At 42.5% G+C, this 20,941-nt stretch overlaps 2 protein-coding genes across 2 annotated transcripts in view; one reads left to right on the top strand and one right to left on the bottom strand.

Moving 5' to 3' along the window:
* Window positions 1-20,941, top strand: part of LOC110495488 (uncharacterized) — a 70,457-nt gene that overhangs the window by 1,358 nt on the left and 48,158 nt on the right. The gene's annotated exons all lie outside the window — the stretch shown is intronic.
* The window catches only part of LOC110495487 (filamin A-interacting protein 1-like), an 86,402-nt gene that overhangs the window by 36,074 nt on the left and 29,387 nt on the right, over window positions 1-20,941 (bottom strand). The window contains exons 2-4 of the mRNA XM_021570760.3: window positions 7,627-7,959; window positions 6,244-6,417; window positions 3,997-4,175 (exon numbers count right to left, since the gene is read on the bottom strand). Coding sequence (XP_021426435.3) covers window positions 3,997-4,175; window positions 6,244-6,417; window positions 7,627-7,947 — 674 coding nt within the window. The 5' untranslated portion in view covers window positions 7,948-7,959. The remainder of the gene's footprint in view (window positions 1-3,996; window positions 4,176-6,243; window positions 6,418-7,626; window positions 7,960-20,941) is intronic.

Here is a 20,941-nt window from a genome sequence, read left to right as displayed (position 1 = left end):
TGGACACTAACAGTTGTGAATCTGATGCAGCCGAAGAGCTACTGCCTCCTTACCCGGGAAAGCACCGAACAACAGACCGGGACGTTGGACTATCGAAGAGGCGCAAATATGATGAGAAGTACAATGATTTGGGTTTAACGTATGTTGGGAGTAGTGCCTTTCCTCAGCCACAGTGTGTTATATGTGCAAAGGTACTATCTCACAACTCGATGAAACATTAACTCTTGCGCCAACATTTAGAAACAAAACATGCCAATTTGAAAAATAAGCCGCAGGAGTTTTCTGAGCGAGAATTAAGACAACTTTCAAGTAGTAAGACATGTATAAAAGCAACAGATACCATTAATAAGAAGGGGCTAGAAAAGTCTTATATGGTGAGCTACCGAGTGACTAGGACAGGCAAGCCCCATACTATTGTGGACGACTTAATTCTTCCTGCTGCCGCGGGTATGGCTGGGACAATGCTGGGGGAAAAGCCAAAAAAACTATATTGACAATGTCCTCATCAAACAACACTGTTTCATGACACATCAGTGACATGGCAGGAGATGTTTTGAAACAAGCCAGCATACAAGCCAGTGAATTCTATGCGTTAGAGCTGGATGAGTCAACATACGTGGCGGGCCTGGCACAGCTCCTGGTATATGTCCGTTACGTGTATGGGGGGGCAACTAAGGAAGACACCCTCTTCTACAAACCAGTAGAGGATATTTTTAAAGTACTGGACAGCTTTGTGACATCAATTGGACTTTGGTGGTCAAGATGTGTTGGTATCTGTAATGATGGTTCAAAGCCATGACAGGAAGACATAGTGGCGTGGTAATGCAAGCAGTTGCTCCTGACACCACTTGGGTACACTGCAGCATCCACCGAGAGGCTCTTGCTGCCAAAGGAATGCCTGACAGCTTGAAAGACGTTTTGGACCCAGTGAAAATGGTTAACTTTGTTAAAGCAAAGCCCCTGAACTCTCGTGTATTTTCTGCACTATGCAATGATATGGGCAGTGACCATGTAATGCTTTTACAACATACAGAAGTGAGCTGGTTATCAAGGAGCAAAGTATCGACACATTTTTTAAAATTGAGAGACGAGCTTAAAGTTTTCTTTACTGACCATAATTTTCACTTGTCTGACCGCTTGCATGATGATGAGTTTCCCACACGACTGGCCTATCTGGGGGATGTTATTTCTCGCCTCAATATGATCTGAATCTAGGATTACAGGGACTCTCCAAAACTATATTCAATGTGCGAGACAAAATTGAGGCTATGATTAAGAAGTTGGAGCTCTTCTCTGTCTGCATTAACAAGGACAACACACAGGTCTTTCCATCATTGTATGATTTCTTGTGTGCAAATGAACTCAAGCTTACGGACAATGTCAAATGTGATATAGCGAAGCACCTGAGTGTGTTGGGTGAGCAATTACGCAAGTACTTTCCTGAAACGGACGACACAAACAACTGGATTCCTTATCCCTTTCATGCCCTGCCTCCAGTCCACTTACCGATATCTGAAAAAGAGAGCCTCGTCGAAATTTCACCAAGCGGTTATGTGAAAATTTAATTTAATCAGAAGCCACTGCCAGATTTCTGGAGTGGCTGCGCTCAGAGTATCCTGCCTTGGAAAATTGCGCTGTTAAGACATTGCCCTTTGCGTACCTATGTGAGAGTGGATTCTCGGCCCTCACTAACATGAAAACGAAATACAGGGACATACTCTGTGTGGAAAATGATTCCCACGAGCTGGGTTGTGACAAAAACTCACACTCATTCTTATGTTTAATAAATGCATTGTATAGCGTGTGTGTGGCAGGCTTACAATTATGGCAAAAAAACTACATTTGAGAGTGCGCTGACCCTGGTGCTAGATGGGGTACGCAGCTGGAGGTTGAATGTTTGAAGGGTAAGGGACTATAAATGTTTGGGAACCACTGGTCTAGACAAACAACCAGGGCTTAGATGAGGTAAGACAACACCTCAGAGACCCACCTTTACTCTACACTTGTTCCCCAAGCACTTCACTTGTTGCTCTAGTTCTGCTCCAGCCGGTCTCTGAGCGAAGACAGATGACGAAGGCAGACGTAGAAGAAAACTTTCAGCTCTACTTTCTTTACAGTTTACTCACTCAAACCCAAATCTGGATGTCCTCTAGTCTACAAAGCTATGGCCAAACTTTAGTCATTACCATGGCGACCTGACATCTTGTTGAACATGCAGTATGATTAATGCGCTTTTCCTCCTAGGCCATTGTGTTCTTTCTCTCACGTATAAATCTTTCACCTTGTTCTCACAGAGTAATTAACGTGAACCCTGGACGGAGGGATATTTATCATGGCACTTCAACACTTCCTGACACACTCCTCCGAACCGTGACTGAGCCCAGTGCTGCAGGCCCAGGCCGTGGCCGCCAAGCCAAACACACCGACCAACCCAGAGAGGTTCTGATAATGCGGTCATCATAATTAGGGCACCTCCCTCTGGACCGGGCTGATGGCCAAATCTCTCTCTCTCTCTGAAGTGATTTGGTGGACGTGTGAATGAATCTGGCTGAGGCAGCAAGGGTGGCTAGAGGGAGAGATGGATGGAGGGAGAGATGGAGGGAGGAGGTCATACTATACCTGTATGGTACAGCCTAGTCCGTTTTACACAGATTTAAAATGATAGATGTCTCTACAGGAAGGCATAGCCTCAGTCAGAAGGTGAACTCCCTGTTAGGGCTTGACAGTTCTCTGTCAGGGTGAATACACTTAAGCCAGATCTCTCTGACTGACATTGCCATATTACTATTGGCACAGAGAATCTGACAGAGTACGTGTTTGCAGAGAGAGAGAGAGAGAGAGAGAGAGAGAGAGAGAGAGAGAGAGAGAGAGAGAGAGAGAGAGAGAGAGAGAGAGAGAGAGAGAGAGAGAGAGAGAGAGAGAGAGAGAGAGAGAGAGAGAGAGAGAGAGAGAGAGAGAGAGAGAGAGAGAGAGAGAGAGAGAGAGAGAGAGAGAGAGAGAGAGAGAGAGAGAGAGAGAGAGAGAGAGAGAGAGAGAGAGAGAGATGTTGCTTATAACAAGGGCAAAGGCAGTTTAATTTTGGGCCAAGTCATCGAGTTTGACTTCAACACACCCGATCTGAACACTATGGTCGAGTTTCTAAGTACCAAAATGAGTCTGGGTCATGTTTGAGTTACGACACAATTAATGTCTATAATAGGGGAACTCTGTACTCTGTCAGATGGTCTGTTAATGTGTATAAAGTGTAATGTAGTGTTTGTTTTGGACATCTCCTTGGCATGCCCATTCATTTGCTGTAATATTATCCATAGAGTATATTACAGTTCAATTATCACAGTTGCAGAACCCTGGATGAAAGCTAAACGTGTGTAAAACGGGGAACCTTCAAGAAAGTGTTTCTCTGTATGTAACTACAGTCTGCTATTCATAATGTCCTTCTAAATTCCAGGTAAATACCAGCCAACTGTAAAGAACACGTATTACTCTAATATCTAGCCTACACAAACATCAGTAGGAGTCTGTCTATAGCAGCTATTCAGGGTTGGGTTATTGTTCTTTGGAAGCCAATGAGTAAAGTTTATTCTGGCATTATGCATCACTCTGTCGTCTTACGACAACATGTCTCAACACAACCTGGGTTATAATACAGCCACGTCATTTATAAGGGGATTACCAATCAAAGGCAACCTGATACTGATGTATTGAATTATTTATCAAGCGTTTGGTTTTAAGTCCCTCCTTTCTATGTGAAAACAGTAAATACAAACCATCCATAGTTTTGGCATGTAGGTGTTCATTTCAAGATCATTCATTCAACACCTTGAGGAGCCTTTCTGAGGAGCGTGCTCAGCTCTTGAGAGTGTGTGTGTGTGTGTGTGTGTGCGGGTGTGTGTGCGTGCATCCGTGTGTGTGGATGTGTATATGTGCATACATGCGTGTTTGCCTGCCTTTGCACATGTATGTTTGTTAAGTGTTGAGAAACAGCAACAAACAGACCTTTCTCGTTCCTGCTCCAGCAGGTTGGTGAACTCGTCACTCTTCCTCATGAAGTCTCCATGGTTCCTCTTCTCGTCGTCCAGCTTGTACAGGGCGCGCTTGTGGGACTGCTCAGTCAGCAGCAGCTGCTCCAGCATGCGACGGTGGGTCTCCCTCTGCTTCTCCACCAGCTTGTCCAGCTAGGAGAGACCAGAGCGTTTACTGACCACTCCAAATACACTTCCTGTCACCTCTATGTGAGGTGATATCGGATGTATTAATGTATTTTCAAATGTGATTGTCCAGTCATGAGACAAAAACCCAAAGTTGATCTTTGAACCTACAAAGTACAGTGCCTTGCGAAAGTATTCGGCCCCCTTGAACTTTGCGACCTTTTGCCACATTTCAGGCTTCAAACATAAAGATATAAAACTGTATTTTTTTGTGAAGAATCAACAACAAGTGGGACACAATCATGAAGTGGAACGACATTTATTAGATTTTTCAAACTTTTTTAACAAATCAAAAACTGAAAAATTGTCCGTGCAAAATTATTCAGCCCCTTTACTTTCAGTGCAGCAAACTCTCTCCAGAAGTTCAGTGAGGATCTCTGAATGATCCAATGTTGACCTAAATGACTAATGATGATAAATACAATCCACCTGTGTGTAATCAAGTCTCTGTATAAATGCACCTGCACTGTGATAGTCTCAGAGGTCCGTTAAAAGCGCAGAAAGCATCATGAAGAACAAGGAACACACCAGGCAGGTCCGAGATACTGTTGTGAAGAAGTTTAAAGCAGGATTTGGATACAAAAAGATTTCCCAAGCTTTAAACATCCCAAGGAGCACTGTGCAAGCGATAATATTGAAATGGAAGGAGTCTCAGACCACTGCAAATCTACCAAGACCTGGCCGTCCCTCTAAACTTTCAGCTCATACAAGGAGAAGACTGATCAGAGATGCAGCCAAGAGGCCCATGATCACTCTGGATGAACTGCAGAGATCTACAGCTGAGGTGGGAGACTCTGTCCATAGGACAACAATCAGTCGTATATTGCACAAATCTGGCCTTTATGGAAGAGTGGCAAGAAAGCCATTTCTTAAAGATATCCATAAAAAGTGTTGTTTAAAGTTTGCCACAAGCCACCTGGGAGACACACCAAACATGTGGAAGAAGGTGCTCTGGTCAGATGAAACCAAAATTGAACTTTTTGGCAACAATGCAAAACGTTATGTTTGGCGTAAGAGGCAACACAGCTCATCACACTGAACACACCATCCCCACTGTCAAACATGGTGGTGGCATCATCATGGTTTGGGCCTGCTTTTCTTCAGCAGGGACAGGGAAGATGGTTAAAATTGATGGGAAGATGGATGGAGCCAAATACAGGACCATTCTGGAAGAAAACCTGATGGAGTCTGCAAAAGACCTGAGACTGGGACGGAGATTTGTCTTCCAACAAGACAATGATCCAAAACATAAAGCAAAATCTACAATGGAATGGTTCAAAAATAAACATATCCAGGTGTTAGAATGGCCAAGTCAAAGTCCAGACCTGAATCCAATCGAGAATCTGTGGAAAGAACTGAAAACTGCTGTTCACAAATGCTCTCCATCCAACCTCACTGAGCTCGAGCTGTTTTGCAAGGAGGAATGGGAAAAATTTCAGTCTCTCGATGTGAAAAACTGATAGAGACATACCCCAAGCGACTTACAGCTGTAATCGCTGCAAAAGGTGGCGCTACAAAGTATTAACTTAAGGGGGCTGAATAATTTTGCACGCCCAATTTTTCAGTTTTTGATTTGTTAAAAAAGTTTGAAATATCCAAAAAATGTCGTTCCACTTCATGATTGTGTCTCACTTGTTGTTGATTCTTCACAAAAAAATACAGTTTTATATCTTTATGTTTGAAGCCTGAAGTGTGGCAAAAGGTCGCAAAGTTCAAGGGGGCCGAATATTTTCGCAAGGCACTGTAGCTACTTCATATACATTTTAGCAGACTCTTATCCACAGCGACTTACAGGAGCAATTAGGGTTAAGTGCCTTGCTCAAGGGCACATCAACAGATTTTTCACCTAGTCGGCTTGGGGATTTGAACCAGCGACCTTTCTGTTACTGGCCCAATGCTCTTAACCGCTAGGCTACCTGCCGCCCATTTACTGTAGCTGAAGTCTCAACACTTCCAAGTCGTCTTATCAGGGTGCTACACTTCACTGACCCCAGACATTACTGAGCTGCTGTATTGAATGTTGAGACTGTGCTACCTCAGCCATGGGCCTCTCGTAGATGTCCTCCTGGAAGGTCTCAGCCTTGCTCTGGACGGTGTCTCTCTGCAGGGCCTGGAGGACCTTCTGTGGGGTAACGAACCCATACTGGGCCTCCAAGAGGGACAAGTCAATCTTCTCAGCCTTCAACACCGTGATCACCTCGTCCCTGGCCTGTGGTAGGGGGGAGAGAGAGAGGGAGAGAGAAGAGGACACAGTTCTATGAGCATGACAGCTACACTACCCATGGTTTAGTATTACCAAAAACTAGACTACCCATGGTTTAGTATTACAAAGAAACCTGTCCTATATCTAGACTGCCCATGGTTTAGTATTACAAAGAAGCCTGTCCTATGTCTAGACTACCCATGGTTTAGTATTACAAAGAAGCCTGTCCTATTTCTAGACTGCCCATGCTTTAGTATGACTGTACCAAGAAGCCTGTCCTATATCTAGACTGCCCATGGTTTAGTATTACCAAGAAGCCTGTCCTATAGCTAGACTATCCATGGTTTAGTATTACCAAGAAGCCTGTCCTATAGCTAGACTACCAATGGTTTAGTATTATCAAGAAGCCTGTCCTATAGCTAGACTACCCATGGTTTAGTATTACCAAGAAGCCTGTCCTATAGCTAGACTACCCATGCTTTAGTATTACCAAGAAGACTGTCCTATAGCTAGACTACCCATGGTTTATTATTACCAATAAGTCTGTCCTATAGCTAGACTACCCATGGTTTAGTATGACTGTACCAAGAAGACTGTCCTATAGCTAGACTACCCATGGTTTAGTATTACCAATAAGCCTGTCCTATAGCTAGACTACCCATGGTTTAGTATTACCAATAAGCCTGTCCTATAGCTAGACTACCCATGGTTTAGTATTACCAATAAGCCTGTCCTATAGCTAGACTACCCATGGTTTCGTATTACCAATACGCCTGTCCTATAGCTAGACTACCCATGGTTTAGTATTACCAATAAGCATGTCCTATAGCTAGACTACCCATGGTTTAGTATTACCAAGAAGACTGTCCTATAGCTAGACTACCCATGGTTTATTATTACCAATAAGTCTGTCCTATAGCTAGACTACCCATGGTTTAGTATTACCAATACGCCTGTCCTATAGCTAGACTACCCATGGTTTAGTAATACCAATACGCCTGTCCTATAGCTAGACTACCCATGGTTTAGTATTACCAAGAAGACTGTCCTATAGCTAGACTACCCATGGTTTATTATTACAAAGAAGCCAAGTGACCTGACTCTCCTCACCAGATAACCCAGAACCAGCCAAACCCTTGCCCAGTCTCCTAGTCTCTCCTCATCAAACAACCCAGAACCATCCAAACCCTGGCCAGTCCCACAGTCTCTCCTCACCTGCAGTTCTCCTTCTAGCATGGAGAGAAGGAACAGAAGGTCATCTCGGGAGAGGTCCCTGGTCTTCCCGCCTGCTGCCTTCTCCCTCCGACTGTTACTGCTGGCACTGCCACTCCCACTGCTGCCGCTGCCCTCCTTTTCCTTCCTCTGGACAGTACCTGTGTTTGTGCCTGTGTCATCGGGGGGCTCCCTGTGCCTGGCCCGTCCTGCACCCCTGCCCTGGGGCTCCTCACGTTCTGTGGCCCGCCGCTGCGATCGTGCCTGGTGCTGAGCCAGCTTGGCCTTTGCTGTGTCCTCTAGGCTGTTGCTACGGGAACGCATGTTTTTTTTTACCTGCAGGGGGAGCAGGAAGGAACATAGTGGAAGGAGATTGATAGGTGGGTTGGGGTGGGGTTGGGTGTAGCCGTGGGGTAAAGGGTTGGTGAGTTGAAGGGAGTGATCTGTTCTATTCAGCCCCAAAGCTCAGTCGTCCAGGCTCTGTTACATTGTATAAGACTGTGGTTTGGTTAAATCACTGACTCATGACAATGATGAAGCCATGAATGGTCTGACAGTCTTAAGCTCCATTCACGGTGTCATTTATCGTTTTCTGCGTTATATAGTACCGGGAAAGGTAGACGTGCACCTTGATGAAAAAGTGATTGTGAATACAAATCCTTAATAGGCATAGGCCAATCTCTGTTCTGTGTGTTTGATCTGAGGATGAAAAGAAAAACGCCTTGAATCATTCATTACATCACCAGTTGTATTAGTGGCCTGCCTGACAGTTTATGAGTAAGAGGGATAGCTGTTTGACTGCATATGTACACATGCAAGGCACGGAATGATTCGGGGATGATGTCATCGCCGCAAGCAGCAGTCTGCTTGAACAGATCTAAACTCAGAGATCTGGGCTCCAGGCGAGAGCAGAGAGCAGCCATATCCGTTAAGTGAGGGTTTGCTTACACCATCACAATGCACTCGTCCCAGGAGGATAGCGTGTAATTCCGTAAACCTTCATCAGGGTTCTGTTGATGAGTAAACTGTGCCACAGTAGACACTAAAGCAATCAGGCCCTGTTTGGCCCTAATGGATTGCAGCTATTACTCACAGTTAGTCTTGCAACATTTGAGCTGTTCAAGCAGACAAAGGGCACAGCTGGGATCCAGGTCAACAAGGAGTTGGTTACGCAACACCTCTAAAGAGTTCAACCCGGGTCACTGTCTTTGGCTGTCCCCATAGGAGAACCCTTTGAAGAACCCTTTTTGGTTCCATGAAGAACCTTTTCCACAGAGAGTTCTACATGGAACCAAAAAGGGTTCTCCTATGGGGACAGCCAAAGAACCCTTTTTTCTAAGTGTGTAGTGAGTGTGTAATAATATCTAACAATCTCTTTGATTGACTGTCATGAGAGCTCAGATATGCCCCAGTGTTCTCTGCTGTGCTGTGGTGTGAGACTGAAATAGAGCTGGCTGGAGTGGAGCGTCTGGCATGTCTCCATATCAACTCTGGCTGTTGTTCGCTCACTTCCCTGACAAAGCTGTGTGTTTTGAGAGTAAACATTGCCGAGGGCCAACGCTACTGGTCAGTGTTGGGTTTGACAGTCACACAGGCTGTCCTGTTCCATGACTGTAATGGTTGGACGTAGGAGTGCTGGGAAACCTATACTGTGAGAGAACTATACTTCTGTTTAGAACCTCTCACTGGGAGAATCTAGGGTTCCAATCCTAGGCTGGATCACTCCCTTTGGCACATCTATACTGGCTGTGTACACTACTTTCAGAGGAATGTTGGTAACACTTTATTTTTAGAGCCTACCTTCCTTTGGAAGCTCTCACCCATTTCACTCCCTCCAGATCATGTAATAGTCCAACAATAAAGTAAACAAAAATGAACAAGAATGTGCAAAGAGAGACCTTTGCTGGAAAGTACCAGTTATTCAAGCAAGCCAAATGAAAGCACGGTTTGAGATGATGATGTTTTTGGAATTATCTCTGAACTTCTCAGAAGAGCACAAAACAAAAACACCAGTTATGGAACTGCTGATGTCGTCTATGTATGAACTGTGAACATGGTTTTACTGTTGTGATGTAGTCTATGTATGAACTGTGAACATGGTTTTACTGTTGTGATGTAGTCTATGTATGAACTGTGAACATGGTTTTTACTGTTGTGATCTAGTCTATGTATGAACTGTGAACATGGTTTTACTGTTGTGATGTAGTCTATGTATGAACTGTGAACATGGTTTTACTGTTGTGATGTAGTCTATGTATGAACTGTGAACATGGTTTTACTGTTGTGATGTAGTCTATGTATGAACTGTGAACATGGTTTTACTGTTGTGATGTAGTCTATGTATGAACTGTGAACATGGTTTTACTGTTGTGATGTAGTCTATGTATGAACTGTGAACATGGTTTTACTGTTGTGATCTAGTCTATGTATGAACTGTGAACATGGTTTTATTGTTGTGATGTAGTCTATGTATGAACTGTGAACATGGTTTTACTGTTGTGATGTAGTCTATGTATGAACTGTGAACATGGTTTTACTGTTGTGATGTAGTCTATGTATGAACTGTGAACATGGTTTTACTGTTGTGATGTAGTCTATGTATGAACTGTGAACATGGTTTTACTGTTGTGATGTAGTCTATGTATGAACTGTGAACATGGTTTTATTGTTGTGATGTAGTCTATGTATGAACTGTGAACATGGTTTTACTGTTGTGATGTAGTCTATGTATGAACTGTGAACATGGTTTTACTGTTGTGATGTAGTCTATGTATGAACTGTGAACATGGTTTTACTGTTGTGATGTAGTCTATGTATGAACTGTGAACATGGTTTTATTGTTGTGATGTAGTCTATGTATGAACTGTGAACATGGTTTTACTGTTGTGATCTAGTCTATGTATGAACTGTGAACATGGTTTTACTGTTGTGATGTAGTCTATGTATGAACTGTGAACATGGTTTTACTGTTGTGATGTAGTCTATGTATGAACTGTGAACATGGTTTTATTGTTGTGATCTAGTCTATGTATGAACTGTGAACATGGTTTTACTGTTGTGATGTAGTCTATGTATGAACTGTGAACATGGTTTTACTGTTGTGATGTAGTCTATGTATGAACTGTGAACATGGTTTTACTGTTATGATGTAGTCTATGTATGAACTGTGAACATGGTTTTACTGTTGTGATGTAGTCTATGTATGAACTGTGAACATGGTTTTACTGTTGTGATGTAGTCTATGTATGAACTGTGAACATGGTTTTACTGTTGTGATGTAGTCTATGTATGAACTGTGAACATGGTTTTACTGTTGTGATGTAGTCTATGTATGAACTGTGAACATGGTTTTACTGTTGTGATGTAGTCTATGTATGAACTGTGAACATGGTTTTTACTGTTGTGATGTAGTCTATTTATGAACTGTGAACATGGTTTTATTGTTGTGATGTAGTCTATGTATGAACTGTGAACATGGTTTTACTGTTGTGATCTAGTCTATGTATGAACTGTGAACATGGTTTTTACTGTTGCTGATGTAGTCTATGTATGAACTGTGAACATGGTTTTACTGTTGTGATGTAGTCTATGTATGAACTGTGAACATGGTTTTTACTGTTGTGATGTAGTCTATTTATGAACTGTGAACATGGTTTTACTGTTGTGATGTAGTCTATGTATGAACTGTGAACATGGTTTTACTGTTGTGATGTAGTCTATGTATGAACTGTGAACATGGTTTTACTGTTGTGATCTAGTCTATGTATGAACTGTGAACATGGTTTTACTGTTGTGATGTAGTCTATGTATGAACTGTGAACATGGTTTTACTGTTGTGATGTAGTCTATGTATGAACTGTGAACATGGTTTTACTGTTGTGATGTAGTCTATGTATGAACTGTGAACATGGTTTTACTGTTGTGATGTAGTCTATGTATGAACTGTGAACATGGTTTTACTGTTGTGATGTAGTCTATGTATGAACTATGAACATGGTTTTACTGTTGTGATGTAGTCTATGTATGAACTGTGAACATGGTTTTTACTGTTGCTGCGTACGCTAGGTACGAAACCACAAACATAGTTTGTCGATGAGCATACTTTGTTTTGCTGCCTGTCAGCTTGGCCAAGGTGAGAAGAGGAATCTGCCAGAACACAATTAGTTAGTCACCATGAGGTAAGAGCCCTTGCATGGCCTCTTCTACTGCTAATGATGATGAGGTGCACCACAATGGTATTATTTTACCAGAACATTCCCTCCTCTATAGTGTTCTGAACAGCAAACAACAATCTTCACGTCAAGTATAATACTGGGGAGAGTTCATAACGATACATTCTGTAACATTGAAATGACCACTGAACAGATTCCAATCCCCAGAATGTACCTTTAAAGTCAACTCGTTGTTTTTTGTTTACCCACCTTTCAACCTAAATCCAATGATATGGTGAAACTTTTTGTTTAAACTCAACCCAATGTAAATCAAATCTCGATGTTGAACTGACGTCTGTGGCCAGTGGGAACACTGAAGAAAGCACAATGCCATGACAGTCTTCTCCCCTCCATGTAGTAAACTGACCAGACTAGTTTGACATTCATACTCTGTGACACTATGAATGAAAGAGTTTGTAACGTGTGTGAATCTGCCCAGAGAGATTACATTTAATCATGATTTGTTCTCCTACTAATCTGGCCAGCTGAACATCACACAGGGTGAGTCCCAAATGGCCCCGTACTAACAATGTAGTGCACTACCTTTGACCAGAGCCTAATAGGCCCCGGTCAAAAGTAGTGCAACGCATAGGGAATAGGTTACAATTTGGGAAGCAAACACAGTCATTGTGTCAAACCGGCTCAGGCCCTTTCACATGTCATTGTCTCAGTTTTCTACAGGTCCACAATAGGAGCAGGATCACAGCCAAAAGGTGATGTAATGATAAACAGCACTTCATACTGTTTGCAGAGGATTAGCTATTGCTTTGGCAGAGAGGACATTACCATATGCACGCAACATGGATTCATGCTTGTGCATGTCTATAGGCCTATTCCTTTTAAGTAATATCAGTACACACACACACACACACACACACACGATACTACCTAGTACAGGTAGGTACTGTAGATACTGCCTCTATAGCCAGTACACAAAGCTTGCCTGAAAGACCTGTAGCATATCTGTAACATATCTGTAACACAGTCATCATTCCTCAACACAGACAACACAGACAAGTATCCTGACATGCTGATGTGATTATTACTAGAGTAATGACCTAGGAAAGAGTCCTGTGAGTTTGGGGGGGATGTGAGGTTGGGTTTATAAGGCCGCACTGTGCCCTCGGCTTGATGAGGTCACAGACCTGGCAGAACTAGACTCAGGCTCTCTCTTACTGAATGGAAACAAAGTTTGTCAAAGGCGCCTGACCTTTACATTGATGACTTGCCTGCCTCTCACTCTCTCTCTGACGTGCTTAATCATCCAAAGTATTCTCTCTCTCTCTCTCTCTCTCTCTCTCTCTCGACAGGAGCTGCTGCTTGTAATTCAGACTGTAGTCTGCTCTTACATACAGTTGAAGTCAGATGTTTACATACACTTTACACAGGTTGGAGTCTCGTTTTTCAACCACTCCACAAATTTCTTGTGAAACTATAGCTTTGGCAAGTCGGTTAGGACATCTACTTTGTGCATGACACAAGTCATTTTCCCAACAATAGTTTACAGACAGATTATTTCACTTATAATTCACTGTATCATAATTCCAGTGGGTCAGAAGTTTACATACACTAAGTTGACTGTGCCTTTAAAGAGCTTGGAAAATTCCAGGAAATTATGTCATGGCTTTAGGAGCTTCTGATAGGTTAATTGACATAATTTGAGTCAATTGGAGGTATACCCGTGGATGTGTTTCAAGGCCTACCTTCAAACTCAGTGCCTCTTTGCTTGACATCATAGGAAAATCAAAAGAAATCAGCCAAGACCTCAGAAAATTGTAGACCTCCACAAGTCTGGTTCATCCTTGGGAGCAATTTCCAAACGCCTGAAGGTATCACGTTCATCTGTACAAACAATAGTACGTAAGTATAAACACCATGGGACCACGTAGCTGTCATACCGCTCAGGAAGGAGACAAGTAACTTCAGTTAGTGCTAAACACGGCTGCTAGAATCCTGACTAGAACCAAAAAATGTCATCATATTACTCCAGTGCTAGCCTCCCTACACTGGCTTCCTGTCAAGGCAAGGGCTGATTTCAAGGTTTTACTGCTAACCTACAAAGCATTACATGGGCTTGCTCCTATCTATCTTTCCTATTTGGTCCTGCCGTACATACCTACACGTACGCTACGGTCACAAGACGCAGGCCTTCTAATTGTCCCTAGAATTTCTAAGCAAACAGCTGGAGGCAAGGCTTTCTCCTATAGAGCTTAATTTTTATGGAATGGTCTGCCTACCCATGTGAGAGACGCAAACTCGGTCTCAACCTTTAAGTCTTTACTGAAGACTCATCTCTTCAGTGGGTCATATGATTGAGTGTAGTCTGGCCCAGGAGTGTGAAGGTGAACGGAAAGGCTCTGGAGCAACGAACCGTCCTTGCTGTCTCTGCCTGGCCGGTTCCCCTCTCTCCACTGGGATTCTCTGCCGCGGAGATCTTTGTGGGCTATACACGGCCTTGTCTCAGGATGGTAAGTTGGTGGTTGAAGATATCCCTCTAGTGGTGTGGGGGCTGTGCTTTGGCAAAGTGGGTGGGGTTATAGCCTTCCTGTTTGGCCCTGTCCGGAGATGTCATCGGATGGGGCCACAGTGTCTCCTGACCCCTCCTGTCTCAGCCTCCAGTATTTATGCTGCAGTAGTTTATGTGTCGGGGGGCTGGGGTCAGTTTGTTATATCTGGTGTACTTCTCCTGTCCTATCCAGTGTCCTGTGTGAATTTAAGTATGCTCTCTCTAATTCTCTCTTTCTTTCTCTCTCTCTCGGAGGACCTGAGCCCTAGGACCATGCCTCAGGACTACCTGACATGATGACTCCTTGCTGTCCCCAGTCCACCTGGCCGTGCTGCTGCTCCAGTTTCAACTGTTCTGCCTGTGATTATTATTATTTTACCATGCTGGTCATTTATGAACATTTGAACATCTTGGCCATGTTCTGTTATAATCTCCACCCGGCACAGCCAGAAGAGGACTGGCCACCCCACATAGCCTGGTTCCTCTCTAGGTTTCTTCCTTGGTTTTGGCCTTTCTAGGGAGCTTTTCCTAGCCACCGTGCTTCTGTTTGGGGTTTTAGGCTGGGTTTCTGTACAGCACTTTGAGATATCAGCTGATGTACGAAGGGCTACATAAATACATTTGATTTGAAGTTCTGTCTCCTAAAGATGAACGTACTTTGGTGCAAAACGTGCAAATCAATCCCAGAACAACAGCAAAGGACCTTGTGAAGATGCTGGAGGAAACAGGTACAACAGTATTTATATCCACAGTAAAACAAGTCCTATATTGACATAACCTGAAAGGACGCTCAGCAAGGAAGAAGCCACTGCTCCAAAACCGCCATAAAAAAGCCAGACTACGGTTTGCAACTGCACATGGGGACAAAGATTGTACTTTTTGGAGAAATGTCCTCTGGTCTGATGAAACAAAAATATAACTATTTGGCTATAATGACCATCATTATGTTTGGAGGTAAAAGGGGGAGGCTTGCAAGGCAAAGAACACCATCCCAACCGTGAAGCACGGGATGGCAGCATCATGTTGTGGGGGTACTTTGCTCCAGGAGGGACTGGTGCACTTCACAAAACACATGGCATCATGAGGTAGGAAAATGATGTAGATATATTGAAGCAACATCTCAAGACATCAGTCAGGAAGTTAAAGCTTGGTGGGTCTTCCAAATGGACAATGACCGCAAGCATACTTCCAAAGTTGTGGCAAAATGGCTTAAGGACAACAAAGTCAAGGTATTGGAGTGGCCATCACAAATCCCTGACCTCAATCTTATTGAAAATATGTGGGCAGAACTGAAAAAGCGGTGTGCTAGCAAGGAGGCCTACAAACCTGACTCTACACCAGCACTGTCAGGAGAAATGGGCCCAAATTCACCCAACTTATGGTGGGAAGCTTGTGGAAGGCTACCCGAAATGTTTGACCCAAGTGAAACAATTTAAAGGCAATGCTACCAAATACTAATTGAGTATATGTAAACTTCTGACCCACTGGGAATGTGATGAAAGAAATAAAATCTTAAATAAATCATTCTCTCTACTATTATTCTGACATTTCATATTCTTAAAATTGAGTTTAAATGTATTTGGTTAAGGTGTATGTAAACTTCCGACTTCAACTGTACATATCACTTGGTGACGATTAAATCTTGTCGATTATACGCGACACTCATAATGGTCCTGGCAGACAAAACCCATCCTCCCATGAAACTTCTCTGCTCTCCGGACCCTAACTGTGGGACCTGTCCCACATGGACCCTTGTTTGAGTAACACAGACAAATATTGTATTTCAAGCCCACTCTACACATTCCATAGACTGCAATGTATTTACCATTAACTTATTTCTTACCAGAAGTCAGTCCATGGTCTTTAAAATGAGTATTTTCTGTCCCGGTATACAGATAGGGTTATGGTGATGACTTCACTTTACGTTCGTGGGGAGGAGGGTTGGCGGGACAGGGGAATGAAGGAGTGGGGAGGCTGTTAAACAGAGAGGTCGAAAGGTGAGGATGCAGGTGTGGTTTTAACACACTCCTCTTTTTCCCTTGCACACACATACAAACACACACGCACATATAATATGCACACACACGTATGCAATGCACATACCCAGGTGCACACAGACAATTAGACAATTTCCTCTTAGATCACTGAGATTCTCCTGATCTGTATTTATCTCTTTCATAATAATTATTTGTGTTTTTTGGATCAGACATGATGTATTTTAGCACAATTTCCACAAAACTCTCATTACCGCAACAGTTTTCAAAGTCCCAAAAAGATATAAAGAAAGGGCTGTTGGAAAATAAGAACCTCATCCTGAAGGCATATAAGCATAAAACATTTTCTTAACTAAGGACTGCTCCTCTAGATGACGCATCGTGGGGGAATAAAACTTTATTGAAAACTGATTGGAGATTTTACAGGAATTTGAAAAAGTGTTACGGTAATGAGACATGTTCACAAAACGCTGTGTTTGTACGTAATAAATATTATAGTTTTATGTACACTTCAGCTAGTATACAGTACCTTTATGATTTATAAACAAACTACAGCAACATATTTTGTGTTTTATTGATATAAATTACATTGTAGCTATAGGCTAGACTCTAATCCCTCTGTTTAGTATCTGGTGCTATAGGTTACCCTCTAATCCCTCTGTTTAGATATCTGGAGGTGTAGGTTACCCTCTAATCCACCTGTTTAGGTATCTAGCTATAGGTTGCCCTCCAATCCCTCTGTTTAGTTATCTAGCTATAGGTTACCCTTTAATCCCTCTGTTTAGATATCTGATCATATAGGTTACCCTTTAATCCCTCTGTTTAGATATCTAGCTATAGGTTACCCTCTAATCTCTCTGTTTAGATATCTGATCATATAGGTTACCCTCTAATCCCTCTGTTTAGATATCTAGCTATAGGTAAACCTCTAATCCCTCTGTTTAGATATCTAGCTATAGGTTACCCTCTAATCCCTCTGTTTAGATATCTAGCTATAGGTAAACCTCTAATCCCTCTGTTTAGATATCCATTGCTATAGGTGTCACGACTTCCGCCGAAGTCGGTCCCTCTCCTTGTTCGGGCGGTGTTCGGCGGTCGACGTCACCGACCTTCGAGCCATCACTGATCCATTTTTCATTTTCCATGGGTTTTGTCTCGTCTTCCTTCACACCTGGTTCCAATCCCATCAATTACATGTGTATTTAACCCTCTGTTTCCCCTCATGTCCTTGTCGGAGATGGTTTGATTGTATTATGTGTTGGTGCGCTTTTTTTGTACCCACTTTTTATTATTTTGTCATTTTGATTTTGGAGTTTTGTGAAGCACTGATTAAACAACTCCGTTTATACCAAGTTAGATTCTCCTGCGCCTGACTTCCCTGCCACCAACACGCACCCAATTACAATAGGTTACCCTCTAATCCCTCTGTTTAGATATCCATTACAATAGGTTACCCTCTAATACATCTGTTTAGATATCTAACTATAGGCTACCCTCTAATCCATCTGTTTAGATATCCATTACAATAGGTTACCCTCTAATCCCTCTATTTAGATATCCATTGCTATAGGTTACCCTCTAATCCCTCTGTTTAGATATCTGATCATATAGGCTACCCTCTAATCCATCTGTTTATATAGCTGATCATATAGGTTACCCTCTAATCCCTCTGTTTAGATATCCATTGCTATAGGTTACCCTCTAATCCATCTGTTTAGATATCCATTGCTATAGGTTACCCTCTAATCCATCTGTTTAGATATCCATTACAATAGGTTACCCTCTAATCCCTCTGTTTAGATAGCTGATCATATAGGTTACCCTCTAATCCATCTGTTTAGATATCTAACTATAGGTTACCCTCTAATCCATCTGTTTAGATATCCATTGCTATAGGTTACACTCTAATCCATCTGTTTAGATATCCATTACAATAGGTTACCCTCTAATCCATCTGTTTAGATAGCTGATCATATAGGTTACCCTCTAATCCATCTGTTTAGATATCTAACTATAGGTTACCCTCTAATCCATCTGTTTAGATATCTGGTGCTATAGGTTACCCTCTAATCCCTCTGTTTAGAGATCTGATCATATAGGCTACCCTCTAATCCATCTGTTTAGATATCCATTGCTATAGGCTACCCTCTAATCCCCCTGTTTAGATATCTGATCATAGAGGCTACCTTCTAATCCCTCTGTTTAGATAACACACCACAGTCAACTGATCCTGAAATCTCTAAAACACAGTTGTCAAACTCATTCCACAGAGGACTGAGTGTGTGTGTTTTCGCTCCTCCCTTGTACATGATTGATGAATTAAGGTCACTAATTAATAAGGAACTCCCCACACCTTGTTGTCTAGGTCTTAATTGAAAGGGAAAACCAAAAAACAGCAGACACTAGGCCCTCCATGGAATGAATTTGACACCCCTGATATAGGGGTGTCAGCTGATGGACACCATGATACATCCAACACACAGAGTTACCTTTATCAGCCATTTCAGCACTTGCATTTGTACGCATTCCCATTGCACATTCCAGTGTTCCATTTCCATAGTGTAGCCTATAGCATTTTTCTCAGGAGACATGATCAGGAACTAGAGAGGTCAAAGAATAGGACAGACAGTATGGTATGCTACAACACAATGTACTGTAAGTCTAGGAAAGAGAGCACTAGAAAGTCACTGCGATGTAAAACCAGATCAGATTACTCTTCTCCCTCTCTTTCAGACTCAGAGCATTGTGTAAGAAGCCTGAATGCAGGCAGGGGTGGATAAATGATCATTCACGTCAGTTGTTCAACTATGTAATCGTAGATGACCTTTTTGTGCAATGATTTACGAGAGCTCTCTCTTCTTTGTTACTGGATGTTATCCCTCCAGTCTAAATGCCGGAGGTAACAGATTCCCATCCCCAGTTTGTTAAGACTATTAGTATTCTCTGCTTCACATAGTATTGTTGTTTATCACAATGGGACAATGGGAGATTCATCCCTGCCTATCCTCTCTGACTTGACCTATGCACTGACACAGACAAACACAGACACCGGTGATACAGTACAGTTAGCAGCCAAGGCATAACCTAGTGATACAGTACAGTTAGCAGCCAAGGCATAACCTAGTGATACAGTACAGTTAGCAGCCGATGTGTAACCTAGTGATACAGGACAGTTAGCAGCTGATGTGTAACTTAGTGATACAGGACAGTTAACAGCCGATGTGTAACTTAGTGATACAGGACAGTTAGCAGCCGATGTGTAACTTAGTGATACAGGACAGTTAGCAGCCGATGTGTAACTTAGTGATACAGGACAGTTAACAGCCGATGTGTAACTTAGTGATACAGGACAGTTAGCAGCCGATGTGTAACTTAGTGATACAGGACAGTTAACAGCCGATGTGTAACTTAGTGATACAGGACAGTTAGTAGCCGATGTGTAACTTAGTGATACAGGACAGTTAACAGCCGATGTGTAACTTAGTGATACAGGACAGTTAGCAGCCGATGTGTAACTTCAAATCAAATCAAATTGTATTTGTCACATACACATGGTTAGCAGATGTTAATGCGAGTGTAGCGAAATGCTTGTGCTTCTAGTTCCGACAATGCAGTAATAACAAGTAATCTAACTAACAATTCCAAAACTACTGTCTTGTACACAGTGTAAGGGGATAAAGAATATGTACATAAGGATATATGAATGAGTAACTTAGTGATACAGGACAGTTAACAGCCGATGTGTAACTTAGTGATACAGGACAGTTAGCAGCCGATGTGTAACTTAGTGATACAGGACAGTTAGCAGCCGATGTGTAACTTAGTGATACAGGACAGTTAACAGCCGATGTGTAACTTAGTGATACAGGACAGTTAGCAGCCGATGTGTAACTTAGTGATACAGGACAGTTAACAGCCGATGTGTAACTTAGTGATACAGAACAGTTAGCAGCCGATGTGTAACTTAGTTAAACATGACAGTTAGCAGCCGATGTGTAACTTAGTGATACAGGACAGTTAGCAGCCGATGTGTAACTTAGTGATACAGGACAGTTAGCAGCCGATGTGTAACTTAGTGATACAGGACAGTTAGCAGCCGATGTGTAACTTAGTGATACAGGACAGTTAGCAGCCGATGTGTAACTTAGTTAAACATGACAGTTAGCAGCCGATGTGTAACTTAGTTAAACATGACAGTTAGCAGCCGATGTGTAACTTAGTGATACAGGACAGTTAACAGCCGATGTGTAACTTAGTGATACAGGAAAGTTAACAGCCGATGTGTAACTTAGTGATACAGGAAAGTTAACAGCCGATGTGTAACTTAGTGATACAGGACAGTTAACAGCCGATGTGTAACTTAGTGATACAGGAAAGTTAACAGCCGATGTGTAACTTAGTGATACAGGAAAGTTAACAGCCGATGTGTAACTTAGTGATACAGGACAGTTAACAGCCGATGTGTAACTTAGTTAAACATGACAGTTAGCAGCCGATGTGTAACTTAGTGATACAGGACAGTTAACAGCCGATGTGTAACTTAGTGATACAGGAAAGTTAGCAGCCGATGTGTAACTTAGTTAAACATGACAGTTAGCAGCCGATGT

This window comes from Oncorhynchus mykiss, chromosome 18 (genome assembly GCF_057628025.1).
Source record: "Oncorhynchus mykiss isolate SJ-2025 chromosome 18, ASM5762802v1, whole genome shotgun sequence".
Lineage (NCBI taxonomy): Eukaryota > Metazoa > Chordata > Actinopteri > Salmoniformes > Salmonidae > Oncorhynchus > Oncorhynchus mykiss.
Note: the sequence above shows the minus strand (reverse complement) of the source record. Positions and strands in the feature narration are given on the sequence as shown.